At 58.5% G+C, this 22,340-nt stretch overlaps 2 protein-coding genes across 15 annotated transcripts in view; both read right to left on the bottom strand.

Moving 5' to 3' along the window:
* Positions 1-9,043, bottom strand: part of EIF4G3 (eukaryotic translation initiation factor 4 gamma 3) — a 131,332-nt gene extending 122,289 nt beyond the window's left edge. For 7 of the 13 annotated variants that reach the window (XM_064497045.1, XM_064497050.1, XM_064497046.1 and 4 more), the window contains exon 1: positions 8,722-9,043. In XM_064497045.1, coding sequence (XP_064353115.1) covers positions 8,722-8,918 — 197 coding nt within the window. In that variant the 5' untranslated portion in view covers positions 8,919-9,043. The remainder of the gene's footprint in view (positions 1-8,721) is intronic. The other 6 variants (XM_064497057.1, XM_064497051.1, XM_064497053.1 and 3 more) reach the window with 2 other exon arrangements.
* Positions 9,044-11,500: 2,457 nt separating this feature from the next.
* On the bottom strand, positions 11,501-20,997 carry ECE1 (endothelin converting enzyme 1). Of its 2 annotated transcripts, none has more exons than XM_064497042.1 (19): positions 20,918-20,997; positions 18,873-18,953; positions 17,639-17,780; positions 17,342-17,554; positions 16,313-16,437; positions 15,799-15,945; positions 15,649-15,714; positions 15,372-15,563; positions 15,036-15,178; positions 14,853-14,967; positions 14,535-14,645; positions 14,349-14,447; positions 14,189-14,266; positions 14,009-14,112; positions 13,732-13,842; positions 13,527-13,594; positions 13,268-13,458; positions 13,094-13,189; positions 11,501-12,898 (listed from the first exon to the last, which is right to left on the bottom strand). In XM_064497042.1, exons 1-19 carry the CDS (start codon positions 20,918-20,920, stop codon positions 12,722-12,724), a joined length of 2,262 nt encoding a protein of 753 aa, XP_064353112.1. In that variant the 5' UTR covers positions 20,921-20,997; the 3' UTR covers positions 11,501-12,721. The 2 variants fall into 2 exon arrangements, with proteins under 2 accessions (XP_064353112.1, XP_064353113.1); XM_064497043.1 differs by lacking the exon at positions 20,918-20,997 and adding an exon at positions 19,048-19,189.
* Between the last annotated feature and the right edge of the window lie 1,343 nt (positions 20,998-22,340).

The following is a 22,340-nucleotide window of genomic DNA, read 5'->3' as shown; positions in this document are numbered from 1 at the left end:
GACTAAGTTATCCCCGCCTGCATCACTTCCCAGCGAGGCTGTATTCCCCCACTAACATACTCCCAACTGCAGGCAAGAGCTGCATCGCCAAGGGAAGAAACAGCTCTCCACCCCTCCTCGGTTCTCGCCCGCTTCAGTGCTGTGCTCCAGTTTCTCTTTACATGCACTTTGCAGGTTGATTAATACTCATCTCAGATGACGAGATGTCTAGTAATTCGGGTTTTATATCACTCCTCACCATAACTCTCGCTACGGCACACACGTTTTACTAGAAAGCTTTCTGCTGACTATCCCCACAACTGACGTCCAGACATTCAGCAAGACGTTCTGGATAGAGCTCCTGGCTATAAAACTCACATGTTCTCACTCTGCCAGAATCTGAATTTGGTGACAGTACAATTCATTCATTTATTTAATGATATTAATGTCAGGCTGAGTGGATAAAGCGTGCTTTGGCTTCAGCAACCAGAGATGGGGACTGGGCCAAATACCGGCAGCAATTATTTTGGTTGAAGTCTGCAATACCAGGTACCACGGCGACAGACAGTACGACAAAATTTTAAACTGGTGTGGGAAGGTGGGAGGAATCATTTCAAGTGAAACTTGGTACACAAAACCTCACAACCATATATTTAAACATGCAGCACGTAGTTTATTTGAGCCCATGAACGTTTTCTAAAGGTTTTATTTAAGATTTTTGGAACTATAATCAATACAATTAAGCTGAACGGCTTACGTTCACAAAACAGCCTATAAATTACACTTTGCAATATCCGCATAGCAACAAAAATGGATTTTTTTTTAAGAGATAAACATAAAAGCACTTTGAAACCTATTTTAAGACACAACGTTGAAGTAAAACACACGAAACGCAAGTTGCACAGACAGGTCGAGAGCTGAACTATTTGCGTTTCACAAACTTAGACTACAAAACAGAGCCCAAACGAGGAAAGTATTTGAAGTGAGACCATCCAGTAACTCCTATTTACATTTCTGTAAGCGTCAGCCACAAAGGGTGCCTCAAGCTGATGCTAACTATACGTTCTAGAGCAGACCGAGCTCAAAAAATGTCTCGGCAGCTCAAGAAATAGTACATCCATAATAGCGCCTTCTACACAAATTTTACAATGCTAAAATTGGGCATGAATCACCAACTGCTGAAATCCCTTTTCCAACATATTCCAGAGCTCAAGATGCACCATGAATTGCACATTAGAAGTCAGAAGAAACAAGCTTTAAATGCCTCTTGATTTAGGTTCTTGAATTCCCTCAAAAGAAACAGTATAGATTATCTATCTTCAGCGATCGTTCCCTGTCAAGTTCTCTTTCAAATATAATATACATATTGAGTCTGCCTAATTTATCAGCAGTACATAGCAAAACAAAATTTCTAGCGTGAAGCCTTAAGCCCTCATACACTACAAGCTAGAATAAAGACTTCCAAAAAGTTTGCAGACAAGATTTCAGTCTGAATTTTGTTTCGAGATTTGACAGTTCTGAGGAAGATCTCGCCGTAGTCCAAGGACAAAAGGGCTGGGTCTCTCCGCTTAGCGGGAATACGGATTTTTACAGGCATTTCCTTTCTTCAGGACGTTAGGATCCTCTTCAAGTCGGTGGCTGACTAAAAAAACAGAGCTGCAAGTAGTGCCACTACAAATTCTTTCCCTTTGATTCTTGCAGTAGGAGTCTCCTGTTGGAAGGTCTGTTTAATCTGAAAAGAGTGAAGACTTCTGCCTTTTTTTTTTTTGCTTTTCAGCAAAAGAACAAGCGTAAGCCCAGAAAAATACCGGTTTCAAGACACACAGTAACTTCTATGACTCCTCTACATCACAGCCTGGCGTAAAAGAGGGAAATCTCTTTTTCAGACCACCCTTAGCACAGCCATAGCGTTAGTTCAAACCTATTTTCAAAAGCCCGTAGCAACACAGACATTTAAATCAGACCAGTTTCAGTAATTCAGTAACTCGCATCGTTACTCTCGCACATGAGTCAAACCGAAATGTAAACAAATACACAATCTTTCGGCAACCAGAGAGGATCAGTGCAATGTTTAGCACCTTCCACCTTGCCAAGGCTTCCCAAACTCGGGAAAACTTGCATTATTTAATTAAGGTCTTGAACTGTATTAAGTCTCCTTTGTTTGGGGTGGCCAAACAAAGTGGGCTGGCCTTCTTGTTGGAGATTTCTGCACAGTTACTCCCATATACTTACTATTATTTTTATAATACTCTTCTTCCAGAAGAAGAGAGTCTCATTCCTGCAGAGTTCAACCACTCGGAAAGAAGCAGCTGCTCTGTACATGCAGACAAGTCCCAACTCATTTCAACATCTCACTGACAGTTTCGGAGAACGCTACCGATATTGGTCAAGCACAGCATATGTGTTTTCCCTGTCGAGACGCACATTTTAGAAGCCACTTTGCTTTTCTTAAGGCATATTTAAAACTCTGGAAATATTTTGACTCTCATCTAGAGCAAAGGTACGCAGAGGTGTTACAATGAACAGCAAAAATGCATCATCTTTGGTAGAAGAAGAATTGGTATAAACATGATACAACCTAAGGAGGCCTTAGTGCTTTGCACTGGGTGGGAAACTAGTCCATCTCTGTCCATCTCAGGTGACTACAAAGAAGCCAAAGGTAAAAACAATTTTTATAGTACAATAAGAATAGAAAACATGTAATTTTCCTTTCAGGAAAGGGAAAAAAAAATGTTGTCCCATTAACCTAGTTATATGCCCAGCAGCAATTTGACTCAAGTCCCATCAGCAACATGCCATCGCCTACTACGAGAAGGAAGAGCGCGTTCTGGGACATCTTCCAAAAGTATATAATAAAACATAAGAATAACATGTACTAGAAAATTTCACTAGCCTAAAAGCTTTCTTTTTTCCTTGCTCGCCTCCCTTTGATCCTTTTCTTCAAGAATCTATTCTATTTTCTTCTTCCAGCTGTTTCACATCACCATTTCCTACTTGGGAGGCCAAACCAAGTCCACAGCTTGGAATGGAAAGCTGTGCGTACGAGAAGCTCTTGGAAGTACCATCAAACGCAAAGCGCACGACTATGAGAAATCACATCAACTACATTCCCTTAAATTACATACATATAAGTCCCTTTACAGCCTTCCCCCAGACCATGGGGGCACACGACTCCTCCGACTAGAGCTGACCCTCTGCAACAAACACAAGCTCTCTCCTCCCCATCCTTTCAAGAATACTCTTTGCAACTGCAAACAAAACATATCCAAGTCAGATGAAGTTTGCTATTAAAGATATGCCTGTAAAACAGTGATACTATCCATCTATAACTCCCCAGAGTCAAAACTATAGCAACTCTAATCACGTTAGAGGATTTACACACAACTAAACTTGATAGTTGACTAGCCCTGAAATTGCCGGGTTAAGGATAGAAAAAAAATATAGGTTGCCTACGTCTTCTAAGGAGAAATCTTCACTCGTAACTCTCAACTATCGCACAAAAATGAAGAAGATACACGCTTGGCACATCCAAATATTAGCTAACGATGTAAAAGAGCCTTTCAGCCATAAGATGACTGACAAAATCCACATACGCAACTGAAAATCCTTCCACTTACCAACATCTAAAAGGGAAGTTATTTGTTTTAAGTCTCTTCTTACCATGGATACAAATACAAACTGTGTTCCAAGATCAGTACTGCATATTAAAAATATATATATATAAACGCCTCAAGTAACCTTCTCATGCAGACGTCTGCCAGAGAACATATACACTCGTGTCTTCAGACAAAAGAAGAAAATAAACTATTTCAAATCACGTGTTTGAAAGAATGGTTTTCTTCAAGCCATTTCCCCACAAACTCTTACAAAGCTAATAAAGTGACATATCTGCACTCTAACACGATTAGCCTTTGTCATCAAATCAATCAGAGCTATTTCTGCTTGAAAGAATGCTAAGATGTGCCAAGGCTGGGGAACATCAACAGCGGAGATGGCACAGAGACCTAAAAGCACTTAATTTTTGGCAATACGCTCTTAAGCCCGTGCCCAGTCCTCCCCTGCACAATAGCCACCACCATGGAACGGCGGGGAGAGACACTGCATTTTCAGAAACATCTCTCCTGCTGCGTACCCTCCAGAGACGCACCATCTCTGCAGCTTCAGACGCTTCTAAAACACAAACACTTCTCAGGCAACACCGTTTCCCCTTCTTTCCCTTCATCTGGCCAAGATTTCAGAGCGCTCACTCCTGAACTCAAGTCTCGTACTCCAAACAGACAGCAAGGAATGTCTCTGATCTTACCCCAGTTCCTCCCCTCCCTCCCGCCTCTTGCCACTCCTTCTCTTTCATGACTGTCACTCTCCAAACACCCTTCTTCACGAGCGGCCGTGACTGGCATCTGGAAGAGAACTGCTGACCACACTCTTATTTTAGCTCAAATTCAACGCAAAAGTGGCGCGGAAGCTTGAGTCAATCCACCTGAGGCACGGGGATATCGTGCTCTGCACAAGAGCCACAAACATGCTCCTCACTTCGCCCTGACTTTTATGCCCAAGTAGCTTCTACTGCCTGCCTAATCCCTGGGTCCTCGTCTTCAAAGTCATCAACAGATGAACCCCAGGGAGCACAGAAAGGCATTGCATCACATACTCTGGGAAAAGAAAAACCTACTCATAACGAAAGTAAGCAGCCCAAGGAGATGGCGTTGGTCCCAAACTCCCAGAGGGCATCACAGCAACCCCGAGCCTGGTCTCCTCCCGGATACACTGGAGATACTCTCCTTGCAGAAATTCGCAGGTACTTCTCCCTCCCGTGTTAATGTATTTGCATTTCCGCTCACTTCTTTGCTCACTAAGCGGTCTATGAGCAAAGATAGAAACTCCACGCAGCCAAGACCTCGTCAACAGTCTTATTTTAACTAGGAGACTACCAAAGCAGGCCTCCTCCAACAGCACAACCTGGCCCGCATCCGAACACCGGTAAGCGTTGCCAGAACCTCACCCCGACTTCACACACGTCTCCTGCATTCTTGACAGCGATCCTGCGTTTCTTGCTCTTCTCCCAGTCTTTCGGGAAGCCACTGCACACCTCGATCCTCATCCAGAAGGATGGCGAGAACCACTTGACGGACCCAATGGAGCAGGAGCCAGCCCACTGCTTTCTGACAAGCGACCACAGCACAGTTAGCTACAGCCTTGCAAAAACAACAGCAGATGCTGAATTACCAAGGTGACTCCAACAAAACCTGAGCATCCCTAAACAACAGTGATATATTTGATGCAAAAAACCCAAAGGCAGACCCTTCTTCTCAGCCTCTCTCAGAAACAGAAGTAAAAGAGAGGGGGGCAGAACAGAGGAGAAACAGATTTTAAACAACCGTCTCTTAAAACCCATCCTGAATCAGCTATAATTGCCTGGCTGCAAAAACCTGCAAAATACGCGTGCTGAGAGAGACCCAATCCCACAATGAAACAGCAAAGGTGATTATATTAAGGTCAAGTGTTGCCTGCACAGAGATCATCAACAACCAGGAAGCTGAACTCACTCCAAACGCAAAGAAGTTCGAAAAAGAAAACAAAAAACCTACTGACACCAGCACCGAGGCCAAGATGGCTCTAATTTGGCTCCAAGGTAGTGTTAAATTAACCCTGACGAGCCAGTCCCATAAGCAGACATGCCACGTTACCAGAGTTCAACGCAGATCAATCTGTCCTTTATAGCACGTTGTTTGCTGCTGTCTAGGCTGGTGCTGCGAAGAAACTGGCGACCTAATTATATTGATCCACAAAATTTATTCACAGCACAGGGACTTTTTAAAGAGCAGCTTATTATAACACACACAAAAAAATACTTTAGGAAACTCTTAAGTGGCAGCGTGAGGGAGAGTAGAGAAACACTGTTTAGTTCAACACGCATCAGAAGTGCCATCAAGCTAAAACACAAAGGGCGACGGTAAGCTTGCAAGCTGGTGCGTACCTTCATTATTTTACATTTTCGTGAACGAAGTCTCGCTGCGGAACAACAGAGTTCATCGGGAACGCATTCCTCAGAGGCAGTTGGAGAGCCAAAGCAAAGGTAGGCAGACCTGGATTTACTTCTCATAATAATGAACCTCTGCATATCATTTCACAGGGACGCACATATATATTCCTGCCCCCCAGAAAAGGTGCAAATTAAACTGGAGGTTTTGTTCAGACCGACAACTTTGAGCACAATTTCTGCCTCAGATCAGGTTTGATTTGATACTTGCCACTATTAGGGATACAGAATTATTTCAGGTTACTTTTGCACAGAAAATTAAACTTCTTGAAGCCATTATATGTTCAAGAGATTTTTCAAAGCTCTTTCTTGTCTTGCAGCACCTACAATAACTTCCCAAGCAGCACGGAACAGAGCAAAACTCACATCAAAACATTTCTGTTCTTTGTGTCTGTCCATCACCCTCCAATTTCACTTTCCTTCCAGAAATAATTTTAAAAAGCCTTTCTTCTCCCTGTATTTTAGTTCTCTCTCCCTAATCCCTTTCTACAAAGGCACATGAAATAAGCAGTCCGCAGTCCTCCTCCCGCACAGTCCCCTTTATCCCAATTCCTTTTCTTCAGTCCTACAGATAACCGGCTAATTTCATAATGCACTGAATAATAAAAACACGTGCATTTCCAATGGTACCAAGTTCACCACGTGAAAATAGTTCCAGCTCAAAAAGCCTGAGTCAGAGCTTCAGTCTACCTATTAACATCTAACGAACGCACTGATCATTTGCATCAACAAATAAATCCTGGCGTTGCCTTCAGAAGGAAATACAGAGACCTTGCAGCGCACTGCTTGCTCTAAGTTGCCAGGAGAAGCTTGCAATTGTGATTTATCTGCTGTAGGGTAACGCTGTCTCAATAGTCATATCATAAAAAAAAAAGAAAAACAACCCCGCCAAACAGGGCTAAAAATAAGGCTGAACTCAGATGACCCCACGCACTTCAGTAAAGCACAAACGAACTATGCTCCCAAAGCCCTGCTTTTGCAGCAATGCTTATAAAAGGTAACAGCTCCTGTTTACTATCTGGGAGCACATGCAAGTTTCAGCAGAGGGCAAAACCAGCCAGGACACCTGAACAGTTAGCTGAAAGGTATCGGGAGCAGTGTTTGTGTATATTACCGGGACAGCTTATTACTTCAAAAGTTACGGAATTGCATCGGTCAAACAATGTTTCCAAAACAGACACTACTAAATAAAATTAGAGGGTGTTGCTTCAGCCTCCCCACGTTTGCACCGCCAACTTGCCACGTCCACCTGAGACCTCCCCGGTCCTCTGCACCTCTTGGTCCCAGCGTCTTGTACCTGTACCTGGCCACCGCTCCGGCACATCACTCAAAACCGAGCAAATCCCCCCCGAGCAACAGTTCAACTCGCCACCACCCTGCTTTCCCTGCAACGACGGTACCTTTGCACTTTTTTCCCTAAATAAAGCACATGTTGGAACTGCAGAATATCACAAGCTAGCCAAAACCACCGAGCGACGAGTACGTCCCTCCGCAGCACTCTCGAGTCCTCAGACGTTTCACTTGACCCAAACAAATCTGTAACGTCAACAGTCTCATGATTTAAGCAACGCATTTGTGGTCATGGCAAGAATGATTCTTGCCGGAAGCTCAAGAAAACAATGGACCTAAACTGATTATAAAAGGGCTCGGTTTTCCCACCTCAAAAATGAAAGTGAGAGCAATAAAACGCTCGTACACGGAGAACACATTTCTCGAGGAGTGAGAAATTACCCAGCTGAGACAGCCGGCTCTCAGCAAAAATATCCTACACTTCCATTTTAAAACGTAAGTCGTTACCACCGATAAATAGCAAAACACGCGCTCCCGACGCCCCCGGCGCAGCAGACCTGCCGTACCAGACACCATCCCAGGTTAACGCAGCCAGGCAGCATCGCACTTAGCACATTTTCCACTTCACACTCTCCCCAAAACTTCCAGGGCAGGAAAGTCCGTTTGTCAGGGGATGCTGTCCAACGCTGCAAACAAAACACACGCGCGCACGCACGCACGCTCGCCGCCTCACTTTCCTGCTGAGCCCTGCAGTATTTACCTCCTGACTTGGGGCCTAGTCGCAGAGCACCGGAGACCTCTATAAACACTGCACGGCGGCCCCGGCCTCCCTTTGTAGCCGCAGCGGTTTTTGGGTGGTGGGATTTCCAGCGGAAACCTCCCCCTCCCCGCCGCGCAGGGCCTTGCGGAGCCAGCCGCTCGGCGCAGCGTTCCCCCTTAGGTTTATTTCCACCAGCCGAGTTTAAAAAAAAAAAAAAAAAAATCACATGAAAATCGGCACCAGCCGGCTTTAAATTCGCCTTATTGGAAAAAAAATAATAATAAATAACCAAAGCAAAAGCAAAGCACTTACCTGGCCGGGGGGAGGACTCGAGACAAAACCCACACGCGACTTACGGGTAAAGTTTACCCTTGGGGGTCACTGCTGGGGGAGGGGGGGGTCCCAGGGGAAGGGGCCGGGCCCCCAAGCCACCCCCCCCTTGGCATGGGGTGAACCCCCCCTTTTTGCCCCCCCCGGAGACCCCAGCAGGTGCAGCCCCCCCCCGGGCCAGGGGGTGGGGGGCACAACCCCAGGGGGACACCCAAAAAGGAGGTGGCACCCCCCTCCTCCCCCCCTCCCCGCCGAAACCGCGGGCCCCCCCCAAGCCTCCCCCCCGGGGGCCCCGCTCCCCCCGCCCCGGGCCAAAGGATACTGCTGGGGCGGCTGGGGCGGCAAGGCCCTGATGTTGGGGTGAGGCGCCGGCGCCGCCGCCGCGTGAGGGGGAGCCGGGGGGGGAGGCGGCCCCGCCGCCGCCGCCGCCGCCCCGCTCCCGGGGCCGGTCCCCGCCGCCGCCGCCGCCGCCGCCGCCGCCGCGCCGGGCTTCAAAGCCGCCTTCTGCGGTAAACTCATGGCCAAGCGGAGCCACCACCCCCCGGCGGGGAGCGGGGCCGGGGCCGGGGGCGAGCCGGGCCGCGGGAGCGGCGAGCGGGCCGGGGGCCGGTGCGGCGGCCGGGGCAGCGCGGCGGGCCGGCACCGGCGGCCGGTCTCCGTGACAACGCGCCTCCCGGAGGGCTCGGAGCGGGGAGGGGACGGGCGAGGGGCCGGCGGGGAGGGGAGGGGGGAGGCGGCTCAGGCCGCGCTGCTCATGAGCCGCCGGCGGCGGGGGGTCTCGGTCGCCCTCGCCGGGGGCAGCGGCGCCCGTCGCGGTGGCGGCTCTCGGGCGATGCCGGCGGATTTTCCTCACTGAAGTAGCGGAGCATCAAACATGGCGCTGCGGCCGCCTCCAGCAGTCCGGCAGGACGGACGCTCGGGCGCCTTCGGGCCGCTCCGGAGCCGCTCGGCCCACCGGCGCTCGGCAACCTTCGGCTCTTTCCGGAGGTGCTCGCCGGCGACCCGCGCTCGGGAAACTTCGGCTCCTTCCGGAGGCCTTCGCGGGCGCACGCTCCCTCCGCCCCGCCCCCCTCGCTCGGCCCCCGCCCGCCGCCTCCCGTGACCCCCGGCGGGCGCTCGGGAAACTTCGGCTCGCTCCGGAGACCGGCGGCGAGAGGGCGCTCGGGAAGCTTCGGAAAGGCTCGGGAGAGGGATTCCCGCCCCGCCGGGAGGCGCTCGGGGCTTTTCGGAGCCTCTCGGCCGCGGCTTCGGGCGCTTCCGGAAAGGCTTCGGCAACACTCGGCGGCCGGGGGTGGGGGGGCGGCCCTGGGCTGGGAGGGGACACAGGGCCCTGGGGGGACACCTAGGCCTGAGGGGACACCTAGGCCTAAGGGGACAGCTAGCCTTGAGGGGACACCCAGGCATGAGGGGACACCCGGCCCCAAGGGGACACCCAGGCATGAGGGGACACCTAGCCTTGGGGGGACACTTAGGCCTAAGGGGACAGCTAGCCTTGAGGGGACACCCAGGCCTGAGGGGACACCTAGCCCCGAGGGGACACCCGGCCCCAAGGGGACACCCAGCCCTGAGTTTTGGAGGAACGTAGTATTTTATAGCAACCACGAACGAAGTGAAAGTGGAAAACTCCTTTTTTAAAAGCAATTAAGCGGCGCCCCGGGTGGTAAATGCAGGTATTTGGGGAGCAGCGACCGAAAGGCGACGGTCCGGCTGCGCCACACGGCCGGTAACGGGGAAGATGCGCCCACGTAGGGCGATTTGGCCAACTGAGCCCGCAGGTTTGGTGACCTCCAGCTAGATCTGTGCCGGGAGAAGGGACTGCGGGGTGCGGGGGATCCCTGAGCAGGGGCTTTTCCCTGCAGAGATCCTCCCGGAGACGAGGGCGAGGAGAGCAAAGCGATCGCCTGGCGCGGCAGCACCTCCCTCAACGGGTTGCTCCGGCTTTTTCCCCACTGATCCGCTGCCAACGCACCCTCCGGGCAAAAAAAACTTGCAAAAACAAACTTGCAGAAAAAAAAAACCCAAAAAAACAAAACAACCGCCCTGCTTGGAGCCTTCCCCTCCTTCCTAGGGGAACGGCCGGGCCAACCAGCCCGGGCTCAGCCCTCGGGGGCTGCAGCCGAGCGCAAAATAAAGCAAATACCACCCGGCATCGGGCAAGCCCGTGCCAGCATCCAGCATCAGCGTGCGAGCGGCGTGAGTCACCTCCCCCGGGGGGGACATCCCGGCCGGCCTGACCCTCGTGCAAAGCCCGGGGGGGGGGGGACAAGAGGAAAAAACATGCCTTGACAGGGCTTAGAGCCTGCAAATCTGCAGTTAAGGCCTCCCCAGGGCACCGCGGTGATGCCGGGATGAACGCCGGGGATGAACGCTTCCCGCCGGGAAAGAGGGGGCAGCTGGGCTCGTCTTGCTGCGAGCGGGGGTGTCCTGCGGGATCGGCGCTCCCGAGGACCTCGGCATGGGCTGGATCCTGCAGGACAACCAGGAGAAGACCTGCCCTGGCCGCACGCCGCTCCCTGGGAGCAAAGGCGGGTTGCTGACTGCAAGAAGCTCTCCTGGGAAGATCTGGGGATGCCAGAGAGCAAGTCCCCCTATTCCGCCCTGCTCCTCCCTTTTTGCAGGAGCATGGACATTTTGCAGGAGCATGGACATTTTGCAGGAGCATGGACATTTTGCAGCGCCTCAAACACACGTCGGCTGAGGCCGGACTCGGTGGCCGCTGCTCCTGCCGCGATTTTCTCGGCTCCACCGCCCTCTGCGGGCTCCTGCCACAATTTCCATCCCGTTCCCGGGGAAAGCAGGGCCTTGGCTCGGCGCCGGGGGACCGAGCGCTGCCGGGAGGAAGGAAAAGCAGCCGGGAAAGACCTTCCTCCGCCCCAGATGGACACAGGGCAAACAGCCACCCGCGCCGAGAAGCTTTTTGTGCCCAAAAACCTGGCTTTAGCCTCAGAGAGGGATGGCGGGCACCAAGGCCAGGCTGGGAAAAGCCCCCTCCGATCTCCTCCGTAGGGACCCCGCAGCGGCACGGGGAGAGACGGATGGACGGACGGAGGACACAGGGTTCTCCCGGCCCTCAGAAAAGACACCTCGTGACCAGCCTCACACCCAGTAGAAAGTATTTATTTCAATTACAATAAGCCCCACACTGAAAGATGAAAAAACAGTTACAAAAAAAATCCCCCCCCATCCCTCCTTTTACATATAAATATTAAAAATCCCTCTACATCTTTGCTTTCCGCCTAGAGCAAGAAAGTGCCCCGCGAGACAACACGCGGGCACCTGAGCTACCGTCAGTGGTTTCCTTCCAAAAACCGCAGGAAGAGTATTAGAAAGCCCACAGGAAGCCCCTGGCCCCGACGTCGGGGCTTGCAGTTCCCGGGCGGCGGCGAGCGAAGCAGCAGGACCCGTCCGCGAGGACCGCGGGCCGATCCGCACCTCCCGCGGCTCAGCGGGCACGAAGTCAGCGGCCCGGGCTGCGGCAGGCCACGCGTCCCTTTTTGCAGGAAGGGGGTTTTGCAAAGAGAATTAAAAAAGAAAGGAGCCCGCCGGGGAAGCAACGCAGGTCCGCAGCCGGAGCCGGAGGGAGAGCCGGGCGCTCCGGCCGCGCCGTCGCCACCCGCTTGCATCTTTGGCACATCAACTTTTTCCCTTTGCACTCGGAAATTAAAGCTGTCTCCGACCCGGCGGGCTCTCTCCCTCCTGTCCCCAAGGCCCCGCTTTCCCCCATCAGCGGCTTCCCAGGATGGTCCTCCGGGAAAAAACGGGGCTCCAGGGCCGGCCGGCTGCATCCGTGGCCCTGGGAGCCCCAGGCGGCTGCACCTACGGCTGCGCCGGTTCCAAAAAAATAATAAAATAAAGTAATAAATATACTAATCCTTTGTTTAAAAAAAAAAAAAAAAAAAAAAAAAAAAAGCTTTAAAACGCGTTTTCCCTGAAATCTTCCAGTGTATTCCACAACGCTAGAAAAATACTTCCCCCCACCCAAATATATCGCGAAGTGCTTTCCACCCTCGTTGCCTTCGCCGGGGCGGCGCGTGGGACGCGGGCAAACACGGGCTGGCGCCTGCGGGCACGCGTGTCTCGACACGCAGCCTGGTCAAGGTGGGGAAAAACAAACAAAAACAAAAAAAAAAAACCCAAATCCAACCCAAAGTCATTCCAGGAGCGAGCGAGGGGAAGGCGTTTTCACAGTGGGTCGAACGTCGGGCGCCAGCGGGCGCCGCGCCGGCTGAGCACTGGGCAGTTCGGTGCACGGAGAAGTGGTTTGAGCCTCGGGGAAGGACCGGGGGACGCGGCGGGGGCCGGTGCCCCGGGGCGGGCGCCCGTCACCAGACCTCGCACTTCTTGGGGGGGTTCATGGGGGAGCCGGGCGGGCAGCCGAAGTGCTCGGCGAACTCGCGCGAGTTGGAGACGGTGCCGATGACGCGGAAGCGCGAGGGGCTGTGCGGGTCGGTGATGAGCCCCTCGTGCGAGCTCTCCGGCGTGCGCACCGAGCACCACACCTGCGAAAGGGGCGGCTTGAGCTCCGGCTTGGCCATGGGCCACCACGAACCGGCTCACCCATGAGCTACCGTGGACCAGTTTGCCCATGAGCCAGCACGTGGCATCGCTGGAGGCATCTCTGGAGGCATCGGTGATGCCAACGTCTTGCTCGCTCCCCCAGCCAAGCACCGTCAACCCACGTCGCAGCGACCTACCTGCGCGAAGCCCACAAAGAAGAGCTGGTAGTTGGTGAGGCCGAGGGTGGGGAGTGTTTCCTCCTCGCCGTTCCTTCTCAGCCAGTTTTGGTAGGCCTGGAGGACAGGCAGGAGAGCAGGGTCAAGGCCACGTCACCCCACGTTGTCCCACGCCATCCCACGCCATCATCCTACCCGGTAGGCGGCCTTGAGGCCCCCGTTGTCGGCGATGTTCTCGCCCAACGTGTGCTTGCCGTTGATGGCCTCGCCGTTGACGCTGTAGTTGCTGTACTGCTCCACCATGCACGCCGTCTGCCGCTTGAAGGCCTCCACCGAGGAGTTTTTCCACCACGGCCGCAGGTTGCCGTCCTTGTCGTACTCCCGGCCTGCGGGGAGCGGGGCTGTCGGCAAAGCGCCGGGCGACCGGCTCCACCACTGTCCCTCCTGGCCTTACCTTGGTCATCGAAGGCGTGCGTCAGCTCGTGGCCCACCACCACGCCGATGCCACCGAAGTTCAGCGACCTGCGGCAGGGCAACACCAGGCATCAGCACCCCAGAGCGGAGCCGGTGGCCCCATCCCGGCCTTGGGAAAAGGAGGAAATTCGGGAAGCAAGCTCTCCCACCCCGGCTCTTCTCCAAGGGTGTCACCAGGCTCTTACTTGGGAGAGGCGCGGGTGTAAAACGGGGCCTGGAGGATCCCGGCGGGGAAGACGATCTCGTTCTTGGTGGGCGAGTAGTACGCGTTGACCGTCGGCGGTGTCATGCTCCACCTGCGGCACATGAGGACCTTGGTGGAGAGCCGCTCAACCCCGGTTTAGCCCCCACCCCAACGATCCAACTGCCTGGAGAGCATCAGGGAGGACTCATCCCACGTAGCCACATCGTGACCCTCCACCACCACGATATTCCCGGGAGAGGCTTGCTGCGGGCACTTACTGGTCCCGGTTGGGCGGTTTCCGGAGCTGGTCGGCGGTGACCCTGGCCGAGAAGTTGTAAAACTGCATGACGTTCTCGAAGTAGAGGTCGGGCACGGCCTCGTACTGCGGGAGAGAGCAAAGCCGGCGGTGACCACGGCGCTTGGCCTCCGGCGCGGAGGCACCCGGCTGAGCGACTCACGTCGTTGAACACTTTATCCAGCTCCTTGGGGTCCATGATGAACTTGGGGTAGCCGATCATGTTGTAGATGGCATCTGCCTGGGGTGGGACATGGAGGTGTCTTTGGCACGGCACGGCGTGGGACAGCAGCGGTGCCCCCTCTGCCGCTGCAACGCCTCACCTTCTCCTTGGCGGATCTCCTCGTCTCCTCGTCCATCCACCGCAGCGTCTCCAGGCTCTCCTCGAAGGCCGTTTTGATCTCGGCGATCATCTCCTCTGCCTGGGCGAAACCCAACGGCATGTGTCAAATCCTCCCGCCGGGGACGCGGCGGTGCCTCTCCCGGACAGCCGCGGCGGGGCCACCTACCACTTGCTTGCTGTCCTCGGCGAAGGTGGCCTTGACGAACATGGCCCCCAGGGCGAAGCCCAGGTTGTTGTCTGTGTCGCTGATGCAAAACTTCCAGCGCGGGAGGCAGGTCTGCGCGGGGCGAGAAACCCGCCATCAGCCTCCCGCCCCGAGGGGACACCACCGCAGCTCCCGGGCTGGTGGGACCCCAAAACCCAGTTTCCCCCCACCACGGTGGGGACTTTGCAAAAAACCCAGGAGGGAGGGAGCCCCATGGTCGCCAGCGGGGTGGTTAAAGGAAAAACACAGACAAGAAAAATGCAATTTGGCGGCGCTCACCTTCTTCGTCCCGTACATCACCTCCATGAACTTCTCCTCGGCGTCCTGGAAGCGCTGGTCGAGGAAGGGGCTGGTTTTCCGCACCAGGTTCCAGATCATGTAGTTGTTGAGGAGGCTGCGGCGCAAGGGGAGGCCGTGAGCGGCGGGAGCCCGCGGCCGGCGCGCCGCGGGGACGCTTCTCACCATTTGTCCGTGGCGAGGATGAGGTCGGAGACCTGCTCCAGGTACTCCTTGGCGTAGACCACCACGGGCTCCGACTCGTTGAGCTCCACGGGGTAGAAGACGGTGGACAGGAACGGCAGCCAGTCCACGGCCGGTGCCAGCGCCTGCGGAAAGCCATGGCACCGCTATGCCTCTGTTTCAAGGCGTTGAGCAGCATCTTGCCCAAAAACGCTTCCCACCACGCCGGTGGCCACCAGCGCTCAGAGGTGACCCAAGAGTTTCCTCCCTCCAGTCTTGCAGGGGAAAAGTGAGCCCAGCCCAAGCCGGGAGGGCGTAAAAAAGGGGAGAACCTCCTACCTTGAGGTCTCCAGCCGTTATTTTGTGGTAGATGACCTCCTCGTCGCGGTGCTTCTCCTGCGGGATGGTGATGTTGGCCAGCGCCGTCTCGAAGTCCAGGATCTGCTGCATCTGCTGCCGCGTGGCCGCCTCGTCGGTGCCGCCCAGGAAGGTGCCCAGCTCCACCATGTAGTCGAGGTACCCGGCGAGCACCTACGCGGCGTCGAGGGGGGTCAGCGCGGCCGGCGCCGTCCCCCTCCTCCAAAACCAACATCCACGGCCGCTCCGCCACCCTCACCTTCTCGTTCTCCGTCTTGTTCAGGTAGTAGTCGCGGGACGGGAGGCCCAAGCCCGACTGGTCGACCTGCGGGGCGCGGAGAGGGGGCTGAGCGCCCGGCCCGCCGAGCCGGGGGGCACCGCCAGCCCCCCAGCAGCCCCCCAGCCCCACCTGGATGACGTTGCTGTTGGAGTTCTTGGAGTCGGCGCTGACGTAGACGGAGAAGAAGGGCGAGGTGCGGTAGTGGGCCGTCACCTCCCGCAGCGTGGCATTGAAGTCGCCCCCGGCCCAGGGGCCCGTGACGTTCCAGCCGCCCAGCTTGGGGGGAGAGACGCCGCGGTGAGGGCTCGCGCCCGGCTTCGGACGCCCGCCACCGCGTGAATATCCCCCCCGGGGCGGGCAAAACCATTGCCGCGGGGCCAAAAAAGCCCGGGAGAGGGAAGTCGCTGCGAATCGCTGCCTCCCTCCGCTCGGCCGCCCCGGCGATGCTCCGCGAGGACCGGGGACGCCCCGTGGGGCCCCGGCGCGAAAAACGAGCGCGGGAACTGCCCCGAAACAAGCCACCGAGGGCGGAAAAGCAGAAACCCTCTCGTTTTCCCCCGCCGCCGCCTTGCAAAGGCTTCAGCGGCCCGGCGGGGCTTCCCGCGCCGGTGCTCCCGGGGGAAGCGGCGGTCGCAGTCCGCACCTTCCGGATGAGCTCCACGAGCGGGGCGGCGCGCAGCTCCTCGATCTTGCTCTCGTTCATGCAGGCCCGGTAGTAGCGCTGCGCCTTGCGCTCCGCTTCGCTCGACACGTTGGCCGTGGCGTTTTCTGCGCGATCCGGGACGCTCCGGATAGATGCCGGCCTCCCCCCGCATGGCCCCCGGCTCCCTCCCTCCCTCCCGCCGCCAGCTCCGGCTCTCCGGAGGAGAGAGATAAGGAAAGAAAAACAAGCAGCGTTTTTCCAGGAGCTCTGATGCTCCTGCCCTCGCCCCCGCGCTGCCGGCTCCCTCCCCAGCTGCCTTACTTATTTCCCCGCCTGCCGCAGGCTGCAAAAAGCAGCGATCGACCCGTTCGCCACCTCTTAAACTACTCCCCTCCCCAAAATCCCGCTTTCCTCCAGGTTTTCCTGCCTTGTTACGCAGCTCACACCTATCGCTTCGCCTTTCCCAGCCCAAAAAGCCGCCCGGTGCTATCGGTGTGCCAGGTTTCCGCCGGAGCGGCCGGGCGCCGAGGCCGTTCCCGCGCTGCTCCCCCTCGCCCCGAAGCTCTTCCCGAGCTCCCCCCGCTTTTCGGCTCCTTGCCCCCGGCGCCGGCTTCCCAGCGGAAAACGCCGATAAGGAGCCGGTTGTTTGCTCAGAGCTTGAGCAAACCCTTCCCATGGGCTGCGAGGCGGAGACGGGCGCCGCTCGCCCGGGCGGCTTTTTCTCCAGCTCCTCGGGGCCAAGAAAAGCCCAGCCGAGCCCTCGAGTCCGTCCTTAAATCCTGGGGGCAAGTTTTCCCGCGGTGCCCAAAACCCTAAATCCCCAGGGGCAAATTTTCCCGCGGTGCCCTGAACCCTAAATCCCCGGGGCAAATTTTCCCGCGGTGCCCTGAACCCTAAATCCCCGGGGCAAATTTTCCCGCGGTGCCCTGAACCCTAAATCCCCGGGGCAAATTTTCCCGCGGTGCCCAAAACCCTAAATCCCCGGGGGAAAGTTTTCCCGCGGCCCCGGCCGGAGACCCCCCCGCTCACCCAGCAGATGCTTCATGACGGCCTGGTTGTGCTCCCAGAGGTTGTTGAAGGTGCCCCAGCGCGAGTGGCCGTCGGGGAGCGGGTTGGCCTTGATCCAGCCGCCGCAGGCGTAGCCGAAGAAGTCCTCGCAGGGGTCCACGGCGCGGTCCAGCGAGCCCAGGATGGCGGAGGTGACGGAGACGCAGGCCTCCGAGAGGCACACGGCCGGCGGCCCTGGGGGCGGCACGGCGGCTCAGCCCCGCGGCCCCGGCTCCCGGTCCCCCCCCCCCGGCCCCGGCGAGCCCCCCGCCGACTCACGGGCCCGGTACTGCAGGACGAGGCCCAGCAGGCAGCCGGCCAGCAGGGCGGCCAGCGCGGCCACCAGCGCCGCGAGCTGCTTCTCCGTGCGCGTGCGCTCGGCCCAGCAGCCCAGGCCGCTCCGCGGGCCGCGGAAGTTCACCTGCGCGGGAGAGAATAAAAACAGCGGAGAAACAGCGGCGTTTCCCTGTGGATCGCGGGAAAAAACCCCCGGTGCATTCCTGCATCGGCAGCATGAGACCGCGGGAAAAAAACCCTGGTGCATTCCTGCACCGGCGCATGGGACCGCGGGAAAAAATCCCCGGCGCGCTCCCGCCCTCCGAACCGCTCTCAGCTTTTCGGCCCGTGGCACGGACGAGGCCTCCCCGTCTCGGTCCGGGAACGAGGCCGCGGCTGCCAGCCAGAAATCCCGCCAGGAAGGGCAGCACAATGGGAGGAAACGCGGAGCCGGGCGAGCCGCAGCCGCCCGCTCGGAGAATCTCGGAGCCGGGCGAATGTGCGTTTCCCGGCATCGCTGTGCCCGAAGTCAGCGGCTCCAGTGTTATTTGGGGGACGAAACGCCGCAGCCGAGCTGGTTCGGCTCACTGATCCGGCAGAAAAGGGAACGAGCGGCAGCGCCGTCACATCCCGGCGCGGGGACGATCCCTGGGGCATTCGGCTCCCCTGCGGGATTTCCCCGGCGTGGGAAGCAGAGGTGCAGCGGAGCAACACAAGCCTCGATTTTGGGGCGGAAAAAGCCGTTCTCGAGCGAGGATGCCCGTGCAAACCTCCCGGTGCCGGTCGCATCGCTCCCTCGTGACTCCTCGCAGCCTCTCGGTCTCTCCCCGGATATTCCTGCGGGAGCCTGACTTTCTGAGCGGCACACGGGCTCGTCCCGGCCGCCCGCGGCCCCGTACAAAGCGGCTCCCCCGCCGCGCGGGGAGGATCGCGCCCGGCTTAGCCTAATCCGACCTTTATGCGGGGACAAAGCTGCCGGCGGGGCGGTAATTGCTCGGCAAAGGCCCCCGCGGCTCCGGGAAGGACCCGCGGGGCCAGGACTTCGCCCCCGGCCGCGCTTCCCCCTCCTCTTCTTGGCTCTCGCAGCCCCGCGGAGCCGGGAGCAAAGGGCAGCGCGCGGGGAGCTGCCGCCATCCCAAAGCGGACTTTGCCCCGGGGACGGCGGCAGCCCGGCAAAGCGAGCGGCTCCCGGGGGAAGCCCCGCTCCGAAAGGGCCCCGCGCGCCGCCGGGCCCCACCTGGAAGCCGTTGGGGTAGCCGTCGCCGTCGCCCTCCAAGGGGTCCTCGTCGTCCAGCGTCGCCCGCTTGTAGGTCGACATCTGCAAGGCGAAAGGCGGCACGGAGGCGCTCAGCGTCCCCGCTGCCGGCATGGGCCCCGGCGAGGAGGAAGAGGAAGAGGAAGGCGACACTTGCCCCGGCAGGTTATAAAGCCGCCTCCTCCGGGGAAGCTCCACGCCGGAGGGAGCGCGGGGCGCCGAGGAGCGCGCGTCGGCCTCCGCAGCCTCTCCTTGGCCTCGGACAAGCCGCACGTTTCCCCGGGGAAGCCGAGCGCCGCTTTCGCCGCCCCCCGGGGCCGTGGGAGCAGCGGGCAGCCGCGAGGCGCGTTTCCTCCCGAGACTACCAGCTCGCTCGCGCGCTCGGGCGAAGCGCGTCCCAGAGGGGAAACCGAGGCAGGGAGACGGAGCCCCGCGGCGGGTGCTGCCGCGGCCGGGCTGCCCCGGGCCTCGGTTTCCCCCGGCCCCGCGGGTGAGACGACGGCGCCGGGGCTCAGCCGCGGGGGCGAACAATAGGCCCCAGAGGTGGGAACTTCCCCTCTCGCTCCGGCGGGATAACGCCGCCTCCCAGCACCGTTAACCTTTTCCACCCTGCCGCCCGCCGCCGGGGCTCGGGGGGGGGGGGGGGGTTTGTGGGGTTTTTCCCCCCACCCCCGGATTTTTCCCGAGGGTGCAGCCAGGTTTCCCCCTGGCACGATGGATAACGAAGCCCCCCCTGCCCCCCCCCGGCTAATGAGGCGCCGCTGGGGCTCTGGTTTTAATTAGCCCCGGGTGCTTGCACAACCGCCGCGTGTGACAACAACAACAACGCGGCGGGGGGACGGGGCAGCACTTTTCCCCCCCAAAAATCTGCTTTTTTTGCTTTTTTCTTTCCTCCCCTGCTTTCTCCCGCTGTTTTTGCACGAGGCGCCGGGCCGAAAGCGGCAGCTCCGGGTGCAAAATTCCCACCCCGCGGCCGCCGCGTCCCGCAAAGCCGCCCCCGGCCCGGCTCAAAAACCCCCGGCGCAGGCAAATTCCCGGAGCTGGGAGCCGGCAGCCAACGCTTTCCCGCGGGAAGGGGCTTTCGGCGCTCCCTTTCTCCCAAAAAACACTTGGGGGGGGGTAAATAAGTAAATAAATCAGGCTGTCGCTGGCAGCCCGCCCAGGCTCAACCCTGTATTAGCCAGCGGGGAAGCCACGGCGCTGCCGGGAGCAGGGTGGCCCCGGGGGCCCCGGCAGCCCAGCGGCACCGGGCATCACGCAAAAGGAAAAGAAAAGATGAAAAAGAAGTAAAAGTGGCCCGGGAGGAAGTTAGGGACCGAAAAAGAGGCATTTTCCCATTTTCCTTTTTCCCTTCCGCTTTCCCCCAAACGCCCGTCGCCGGCGGGGCGGGACGAGCATCCGTGGGGCACCCATGGGTGCTCGAGCCCCGTTTCGGCAGGCGAGAGCCGCAGCGGTGCTTGGAAACAGGCCGTTTTGCCCAAAACGCCCCTCTTTTTTCCCCAAAAAACTACTAATAAAAACTAAGATTCCCAAAAAAGAGAGGGGAGCCCTCCTGGGTGCGGAGCCCTGGCGGGCGGCGCCGCTGCCCCCCGCTTTTTGGGGAGGGGGGCACCGTCGGGGTGAGGGGCCCCGGCGTCCGGGGGGCCCCGGCGTCCGGGTGGGGGGAGCCTTGGCCGCCGGCTCCCTCCCGGGCGCCATTTCGGCTGCGGCGGCTCCGTTTCGCTGCCGCTTTCCCCAGCGCGGGAAAAAAAAAGAAAGCAAGAAATCGTCAATTGGGCCTTAAAGCCCCCAAAACGTCGCTGCCCCTCGCAGCCCCCCCGGGGCCGATCAGCGGCGCGGCGTTAATTGGGGTCCCGATGCTAATGGGGGGGGGGGGCGGGAATTTGGGGAGCTCGGCGCCAGCCGCGCGAAAAATCTCCGCGCTGCAAAAAAAAAAAAGGAGGAAAAAGGGAAAGCGTTGAGGAAGGAGGCGCCCCGAGCCGGGGGGGGGGACGGGGGGGTGGTGGGCGCCGCGGGCCCCCGCTCACCATGGTCGCGGCTCCTCGGGGCGCCCGAGCCGCCGCCGCGGCCTCCGCAGCGAGGCTGCACCTGGGCCGCGGAAGCCAATGGGCCCGCGGAGGGCCGGGCTTCCGCGCTCGCGGCCCTTAACTCTTTCGGGCGGCCGCGGGGGCCCCCGCTGCCCGGCCTCCCCGCGGCCCCTCGCCGGCGTTTCGGGGTTGGGGGTGCCCCAAGCCAGCGGCTGTGCAAGCGCGCAAGGGCGAGCACACGGCTGTGCGAGCACGCGATCGTGCAAGCATGCAAGCACGCGATCGTGCGCGTATGCACACGTGCGCGCGCCCAAGCGCACGATCGTGCAAGCGTTCACACACACGAGCGTCCAAGCGCACGATCGTGCAAGCACGCACACGTGCAAGCACATGGCTGTGCACGTATGGAGGCACATAAGCATCCACGCACGCGACTACGCAAGTAGGCAATTGTGCAAGCACCTAAGCACACAATTGTGCAAATATGCACGCGTGCGAGCACCCGAGCACATGATTGTGCAAGCATGCACACGTGCAAGCGCCCAAACGTGCAAGTATGTGCACATCCGAACACCCAAGCACCCAAACACGCAGCCATGCACGTGCCCAAGCACCCGAGCGTGCAAGCAGGCACACACCCAGGCACCCGAGCGTGCAAGCAGGCACACACCCAGGCAGGCGATCGCGCCGGCACGCACACGCATCCGAACCTGCAATTAGGCGAGCTGGGTTCTCCCCTCCCCGCCGCCCGGGCCCAAGAGCCGGGAGCCGCCGGCCCCTCCAAGCCTTGCGGCTTTTTTTCCTCTTTTCTTTCCCAGCTGCGGCTTTTCCCAGCCGGGCTGGGCTTTCGGGAGCGCAGCCTCGCCATGCGGCCGTCCCTGCTCTGTACGGACCAGCCGAGCTAACGAGCTTTTTAACAAGCTTTTAATTGCCCCTTGCCGCCGGCACCTGGGGCTGCGGGGCCGCTGAGCACTGACGCACTCGGCTCACGTGTGGGGCTGCTACAAACGCCTCTGCCGGGGGGGGAAAACAAATGGCAGCGGGGTTTGGGGGGGCACGAAACGCCCCCGCCGAGGCCCCCTGTTTATCATAGGACCTACGCAAACAGGCTGAAGCCTGGGGAAACCGAGGCAGGCCGGGCCCCGCTGCGGCAGCCTGCCCCGAAGCGGGGCTGCAGCGTGCCGCCGGCCCCGCACAACCCCATAGCAGACACCGGAGACTCCCCCGCTGCAGCGGGCTGGGGGCAGAGAGTGGCCAAAGCACCCGGCCTTCGCCCCACCGCCAGCCCCGCTGCCGGCGAGCCCCCCAGTGCTCCCAGTGCTCCCAGTAAAACCCGGCAGAGGGCACCAGTAAGCCCAGTTCGGTGCCGTTTCCCCCCCCCCCCCCCCCGCTGCTGGCAGGCGGGTGGAGGGTGGAGGAAGGG

This window comes from Dromaius novaehollandiae, chromosome 24 (genome assembly GCF_036370855.1).
Source record: "Dromaius novaehollandiae isolate bDroNov1 chromosome 24, bDroNov1.hap1, whole genome shotgun sequence".
Taxonomy (NCBI): domain Eukaryota; kingdom Metazoa; phylum Chordata; class Aves; order Casuariiformes; family Dromaiidae; genus Dromaius; species Dromaius novaehollandiae.
The sequence above is the reverse complement of the archived record's forward strand: the minus strand, read 5'-3'. Positions and strand labels throughout refer to the sequence as shown.

Excerpts from the sequence above, each read along its gene's own strand:
- ECE1 (XM_064497042.1), bottom strand. Across the intron at positions 17,781-18,872 it reads GCTACCCCAACGGCTTCCAG|GTGAACTTCCGCGGCCCGCG; the intron begins GTGGGGCCCGGC and ends TCTCCCGCGCAG. Across the intron at positions 15,179-15,371 it reads TAACGGCTGGAGACCTCAAG|GCGCTGGCACCGGCCGTGGA; the intron begins GTAGGAGGTTCT and ends GGCTTTCCGCAG.